At 38.9% G+C, this 7,175-nt stretch overlaps 1 protein-coding gene across 1 annotated transcript in view; it reads right to left on the reverse strand.

Annotated features, from left to right (window-relative positions):
* LOC146318298 (myosin-7-like) overlaps nucleotides 1-7,175 on the reverse strand; it is a 15,547-nt gene extending 8,372 nt beyond the window's left edge. The window contains exons 1-18 of the mRNA XM_084732197.1: nucleotides 7,049-7,175; nucleotides 6,634-6,846; nucleotides 5,135-5,278; nucleotides 4,206-4,362; nucleotides 4,090-4,117; nucleotides 3,660-3,762; nucleotides 3,481-3,573; nucleotides 3,343-3,406; nucleotides 3,155-3,253; nucleotides 2,950-3,053; nucleotides 2,515-2,653; nucleotides 2,275-2,393; nucleotides 1,499-1,648; nucleotides 1,202-1,372; nucleotides 801-1,110; nucleotides 582-658; nucleotides 233-438; nucleotides 13-136 (exon numbers count right to left, since the gene is read on the reverse strand). Coding sequence (XP_084588323.1) covers nucleotides 13-136; nucleotides 233-438; nucleotides 582-658; nucleotides 801-1,110; nucleotides 1,202-1,372; nucleotides 1,499-1,648; nucleotides 2,275-2,393; nucleotides 2,515-2,653; nucleotides 2,950-3,053; nucleotides 3,155-3,253; nucleotides 3,343-3,406; nucleotides 3,481-3,573; nucleotides 3,660-3,762; nucleotides 4,090-4,117; nucleotides 4,206-4,362; nucleotides 5,135-5,278; nucleotides 6,634-6,834 — 2,289 coding nt within the window. The 5' untranslated portion in view covers nucleotides 6,835-6,846; nucleotides 7,049-7,175. The remainder of the gene's footprint in view (nucleotides 1-12; nucleotides 137-232; nucleotides 439-581; nucleotides 659-800; nucleotides 1,111-1,201; nucleotides 1,373-1,498; nucleotides 1,649-2,274; nucleotides 2,394-2,514; nucleotides 2,654-2,949; nucleotides 3,054-3,154; nucleotides 3,254-3,342; nucleotides 3,407-3,480; nucleotides 3,574-3,659; nucleotides 3,763-4,089; nucleotides 4,118-4,205; nucleotides 4,363-5,134; nucleotides 5,279-6,633; nucleotides 6,847-7,048) is intronic.

Here is a 7,175-nt window from a genome sequence, read left to right on the forward strand (position 1 = left end):
TTTTTTCTTTACCTTTGTGTGTCCAAACTTGTACTGGTTGTGGTCAATATCCAGAGACCCAAGAAGTTTCTCAGCTCCCTTCCTGCTGTCAATGAACTGACCCTCAGGGATGGCAGCGGGATTCAGGATGCGATATCTGGAAAAGAAGAAAAGAAATAATAACTTAGATAATGATATACATTTTCATTTGTAATTAAGTATGTGACCAAACATTTGACATATGATATAATACCTCTGTTTGAAATCTCCGTAGAGGATCCTGTTGGGGAAGCCCTTTCTGCAGATCCTGATGCCTTCCAGCACACCGTTACAGCGCAGCTGGTGCATCACCAGAGGATTCTCCATGGCCCCGGGAGTCTTGGTCTCATTGGGGATGATGCAGCGCACAAAGTGAGGGTGAGTAGACCTCAAGTTGGTCATCAGCTTGTTCAGGTTCTCCTGTTGAAGTAATTAAACCCTGTGTTTAACATCCAGTTTAGGTGATTATTGAAACGCTTTTCAGATTAAAATTAAGTCTCAGTCACAGTCTCTGGTGTCCATATGATGACACCATTCACACATATTCATGTGTTTTTACTAACCCTGTGCAAGGCAGACACGGTTTGGAAGGATGAACCCTTCTTCTTGGCTCCTCCTCCTTTGCCCTTTCCACCCTCAGCTAATAAACCAGTGTACAACTCATTAGACATGAGAAAAATGATTCAATCTTGCCATTCTCATAATGACAAATATCTAAAATAAGCTAAATAAAATTTACATTCCCAGTAGAGGTTAAAGCAGTACATTCAGGTTATTCTTACCTGAATCTGCTCCTGCATAATTTGCAAAGAGGAAAGCTAACAGCTTGAGAGTAGACTTCTGGTACAGTCCAACAACAGTCTCATTCAGAGGATCCTTGTTCTTCACCAGCCAGTTGTTGATATTATAATCAACTGTTCCAGCGTAGTGCATCAGGGCAAAATGGGCCTCTGGTTTGCCTTTGACAATTCTGGGCTTTTGGAAGTTACTGGATTTTCCCAGATGGTTGTCATAGAGTTTGGCTTTAAAAGTGGCATCAGAGGCTTTGGGGAACATGCACTCCTCTTCAAGGATGGACATGATACCCATGGGCTGAGGAGACAAAAATATAAGTGGTTTGAAAAAGAAAAGAAACACAATCAATCAATATTTATATATAGCTGAATATATAATAATATCTCACCTTTTCAATCAGGTCAATACAGGCCTGCAAATCCATGCCAAAATCAATGAACGTCCACTCAATGCCCTCTTTCTTGTACTCTTCCTGCTCCAGCACAAACATGTGGTGGTTGAAAAACTGTTGCAGTTTTTCATTGGTGAAGTTGATACACAGCTGCTCAAAGGTGTTGAACTGTAATGTAAAGAGACAAAAGTAAACACACTTTACATCTTTTGTTACCTGCAATAAATAAAAAAGAATGGAGTTGATTAAATGAATTATAGAATATAGATTATATGAACATAAATAGAAGCTTACATCAAAGATCTCAAATCCAGCGATGTCCAGTACACCAATGAAGTACTGTCTCGGCTGCTTGGTGTCCAGGGATTGGTTAATTCTTACCACCATCCAGAGGAACATCTTCTCATACACTGACTTAGACAGTGCACCAATAGCGTAGTACACCTAAAGACCCAAATGTTAAAACTTCAGTGTTGTTTCCGTCATATGTTGCAGTTTAAGACACTGGTTCTCAGCCTGGAGGTCCCAACCCCCACTAGGGGTTGCCAAAGCTTCATGGGAGGTTGTGAGGCATTTTTAATTTTAAGGGGTGTAAGAAAAATAAACAGGTCTGTATCTCAATAATTCATTCATTTCTGTGAAGAAAAGTGAGTAAAAAAAACCTTTAAACTGTTATTTTTAAATCTCACAGGATAAGGACCTTTGTTCAGGTCAAGCTGTTTTCACAGAGCCTTCACTCTCTGTTATACAGGCTGCATTAGAAAAGGACACAGTTAAAATAATCAAAGAGCAAGTAGAATATGCTGGGGTGGTGGGGAGATAAAAAGAGCAATTTGAATGAAATTTGAGCAGATTATCACCTGTGAATATATGTACAGTATATACATATTACTGTGTTCAGTATTTGGATTAATTTTAAAGTTTATCATTTGTTCGGTACTGTATCTGGAAAGGTGTCATTTTGTTTGGGTTACTCGATGGTAGAAAGGGGTCGCTTGAGGAAAAAAGTTGGGAACCACTGCTTTAAGGGAAACCTTGGCATAAACCCATCTCTTAAATTTTATTCTTACCTGCTGGACGTTTTGTCCCTTGGTGACCCACTCATTTCCTACTTTGACTCTTGGGTGACAGAGACCTTTGATGAGGTCAGCAGAGTTCAGGCCCATCAGATAAGCAACTTTGTCAGTATCTGAGAAAATACACATAAATGAAAAATCTCTCAATAAGCTTTATCGCTGAATAAATGCCTGAAATTCTGACGTTCTATATCATGTTTATCATATTTTAGTACTATAGGGAGTCTCTCCTACCTTCAGTGCCATCAGCCTCTGCCTGCTCTTCACGCTGCTTGTTCTTGAACTTCATGTTGCCGTGATGCATGATGGCACCAGTCAGCTTGTAAATGCCGTTCTTCTCTTCTTGAGTGAAGCCCAGCACGTCAAAGGCGTCCTGAATGAGAGAGGGACATTGTATTTGATATGCCATTGACTTTTTACATGATATCAGGCTATACAGGAGAGTGACAGGCGATCCAGGGGATACGATAGTACGTGCTCTCTGAGCTACCAGGATAACATTAAACCATAGCTGACATCAGACATCTAATCCACTCCATTCAAATCATTTCACTCTCATCAAAGCACACAGTAATACTGGGTTACAGCTGACATCATTGACATCAGTTCTAAATCTAGAATAGCTAAATCCATAAATTGGAAGAGACAGTATGGTGCATTCATATTCACATCAGTGGCCATCAGCTCTTCAGCATCATTGATGGAGGCTACAGTCGTCTCTCCTTGGGAGATGAAGGCGTAGTCATAGGGGTTGTTGGTGATGAGCAACATCTCTAAAAAGCAAAACAGAACCGTCAAAATTCATATGCTAGCAACATTACAACTACAAGCTGTTCCTTGTCCAAAGATCAGTTATCAGTTATTTTTTTATTACCAAGCAGCTCAGGTTTCTTCTGAGACAGAATCTGATAGAAGATGTGGTAATCTCTCTCAGCCTTAAGCTGAAAGACGACACGGGACTTTTCCAGCAGATCTGTGAAGATAATTGTATTATGTAGGTGGCGAGATGATTATTGTGAACAAGAATGAACAAGATAAAAGTATAGAGAAGAGACTGCTTACATGTCTCGATGTCAGCTGAGGCCAGCTTTCCACTGGCTGCAAAGTGAATTCGGATGAATTTGCCCTATAATGTATGACAAAAGGAACATTAAAATAGAATAGGCACACAGGGTTGTTTCATTACAGACAGAAACTTACAAATCTGGAAGAGTTGTCATTCCTGATGGTCTTAGCATTACCAAAGGCCTCTAGAGCAGGGTTAGCCTGGATGATTTGATCTTCCAGAGTACCCTAAAAAAATCAAAATTCAACATTCACTAAAGACAATAATGCAATATGCTGTCAAAGATTTGATTATATCATTTCAGGATTATAACCTTCTTCTCAGTGCCTTCCTTCTTCCCGCCTCCAGCTGCAATGCTGGCAAAGTACTGGATGACTCTCTTGGTGTTGACAGTTTTCCCAGCACCAGATTCTCCACTGAAGACACAAACAGAATTGTTTTGATGAATTGTCAAATACGTAACATGCAGTGCATCTCACACACCTAGTCAGTTTTTTATAATTAATCAGTAAAATAAGTCACTCAGCCAGCACTATAACTGTCATTATTCATCACTATCACTAATTAACCTATCCCTCTTAACATTCATTGTACTGGATTGGACTCTTGCAGCAATTTATAACAGTAGTGAAATCATCAGTGACCTGCTTGTAATTGAATAACATCACTTTGAAATTGTCCAGAAGAATAAAAAAAACTTCCATTGCAGTTGCAGGATAACAAAGTAAAAAAAAAAGACTTACGTGATAAGAATTGACTGATTTTCTCTGTCTGGAAAAGAGAAGAAATTAAGTAAGTTCCTTAGCAAATTTCAGCTTTTCCTTTCTGTGAACATATGACAACTAAACAAATAAATTACCCGTTAGCATGTACTGGTAGGCATTGTCAGAGATGGAGAAGATATGAGGAGGAGCTTCACTTCTCTTCTTTCCTCTGTAGGCAATAACCACTTCTTGGTTGTAGACTGGCAGCCACTTGTAGGGGTTGACAGTCACACAGAAGAGCCCAGAGTAGGTCTGTGAGAGTGACAAAAAGGTAAGTGCAGTGTTTAAGATAGCATCATCCCTAAGTCCCCTAAAAAGTCATAAAAACTCTCAAACTAAAACCACAGAAATTAGGTCATAAATTGACTTTAATTTATTGTAATTTTTGTAGGTATTAGATTTGCAGATGGTGCATTTAAAGCTGCTGGGAAAATTGCAATGCTCTGTAGCCTACAGTAAAACGAATCCAATGGCATGTAATTGTTTGAGGAACTTAGTATAAAACAATGAGACACTCTGCCATTAATAGAATAGATTTAGCTTCGCACTGGACAAAAAGACCAGTCTCCTAGGGGAAACTGCCATGCAAAACTTCTCCTATGTGCCGGTCTACATTCAGAGCACAGTAGTAGTAGCCAGTCACAACAGGGTGGACTGTGGTGGAACAGTCTTGGGGGCAAAAAAGACAGCATGTAACACACCCAAAACTTCCTCTGACTCCCTCACAACTTTTGAAAAGTTGTCTTAAATCAAAATAAAGAGCTGAGGTGCTGTAGGTTCTTCACACAGGAAGCAGGCACCATTCATTCAAGCTGAATAATGACATATGTTAGGACTCCATTAATTGTCTCTCTTTTCAGTCAAAGTTATAATAGTTAAATTATATTTTTGAGCTCTGCAAAACCTTAAAAAAATTGAAGCGAATTAACTTCAAAAACTGTGTAAGAAACCTTTTATATCAGCCATTGATATGTGAATGTAGTATGTAGTTGTATTGGTGAAGTGTACAAAGCTTTCAACTCACATAGATCATCCATGCTGCATAACGCTCTTTGAGATTAAACAGCACAGCGGGCTCATGGAGGAAGGTGAACATCGCCATGTCTTCAATTTTATCAAACTTTGGCGGGTTCTGAGGGTGGATATCGCACTCCTTCACTGTGACAGTCTGAAAATAGAGACAGCCAGCATTAATACACTGTTATTAATCCTGCAGAATTTCCTCTACAGTGAAATCCATACAGATCCATACTTATATGGATCAAAAAGCTCAGGACAAAATCATTCCAATACAGATGGTGGTTAAATAGTTTGCTTATGGTAACCAAGTAGTCTACTTACAGTGTTCATTTTGGGTCTTTTCATACATGATAATATAAATAAAATAAATTTAACCCCACAGTAATACTTTTTTTTAACTATTACTATAACTCATGGTAACTTGTTTGCTTCTAGCTGGATACCTGAGGCTGCTGTTGCTGCTGCACATTTAGATCATGTTGGGAAACAGAGTCATTTTCTCTCGGTGAAAAATGTAGACTCCTTAAAGCTCATGACAAACTGCCAAAACCAAGCCAATGAGATGCAGCAGAAAAACTTGGAGCACATTCATTGCGAGACTGATTTCAACAAGATGAACCACAGGGAGCCACAAGAAGTCATTCCTACCTGTGGCCATCAAACTTTACCACTACTCTCTCAGTGTCTGACGCTCTGAGTAACTGACTGAACTGACTTGGGCCTGTTTCACCACTGTCAGAAGCTACTTACTTATTAGATATTTAGATGATTATTAACTGTTTAATACTTAAATACACTTGTTATGCTGGCATCATTACTGGATTTATTTATTTATACTGTGCCTTTAAACCAACCTATACTCTTATTTATAATACTTGTATCCTAACACACTTATCCCCCATCTTCAGCATCACTGTTGTTTTACACTATTTTGTGTACCACTGTTGTATGTATTGTTGTATATTTTTTGTCATTTACATATTTTTACACATCTTCTTCTATTTTTTGTATATTGTTGTATATAGTAGTATAATACAGTATTTTTTTTACATACTTATTTCTATTTACATTTTTATATTTTCTATATGCTTATATATATTTCTGTTCTTGAAAGGGAGCAATCGTAATGAAAAAATTTCCTGGTAGGGATTAATAAAGTATTTCTGACTCTGATTACCTACAACAAGAAACGGTCTGCTAGTGATGGAGATGGAAAAGTCACATAAAGCCCCCTTGAGTGGGCCCTTGTTTAAGTAAAAATATTGAAGCTTTACTTACTTAATATACAAATGTCAGTTAGGTGTTACTCTGCATGAGGAAAAAAGGAATGTGTGAATATGTAGCACAGGAGCATCATGGCTCTGTGCATCAGGGTCTTTATCGTGTCTCTTGCTATGCATGACTAATTGACAAATGACCTGAATCATCTCTCTGCATTACCCACTGTGTCTTAGTTAGGAACCCAGTTGCATCCAGGGCAGCTGTGCCTGCCAGCTCACTAACCTTCCCTTTCTCAGTCTGAGCAGTGACTTTGTCCCCCTCACGGCTGGTGATGGAAGCCTTCACGTACTCCTCGTCAGGGTCGGGAACAAAGCATTCCTTCTTCATGTCGAAGGGACGGGTCTGGGCCTCCAGGCGCTCCCTGTCTGACTTCCTCAGGTACGGGGCTGCTGCCCCAAACTCTTTCATGGCAGCGTCACCCATTTTTCACCTTGTCTACAGGAGAAAGAATCTATTGAAATTCAACTATGTATTTATCTAAAAGCAACTGCAGGTGAAAATGCCAATATAGAGTTACTTTTTTGTTACTTTATTCTATTGGTGATATATTGTTTTTCTTTCTAAATGTCAGTAAAATGTTTTTGTTTTTTGTTTTTTTTTTAAATGACACACATTTTAATTTTTCAGATGCTCTTACCTTTCAATCCCTGCTGAGGAGACTGAGGTGTACTGGTCCTGAGGAAAGAAAGAATGGAAACTGATGAAATGAGTCTGTGGTCCACACCAACACAGGTAATGCTTTAGTTTTTGTAAGCCATTGTCCC

The sequence above is a fragment of the Lutjanus erythropterus genome, chromosome 12, assembly GCF_056507025.1.
Source record: "Lutjanus erythropterus isolate fLutEry1 chromosome 12, fLutEry1.hap2, whole genome shotgun sequence".
Classification (NCBI taxonomy): Eukaryota; Metazoa; Chordata; class Actinopteri; order Lutjaniformes; family Lutjanidae; genus Lutjanus; species Lutjanus erythropterus.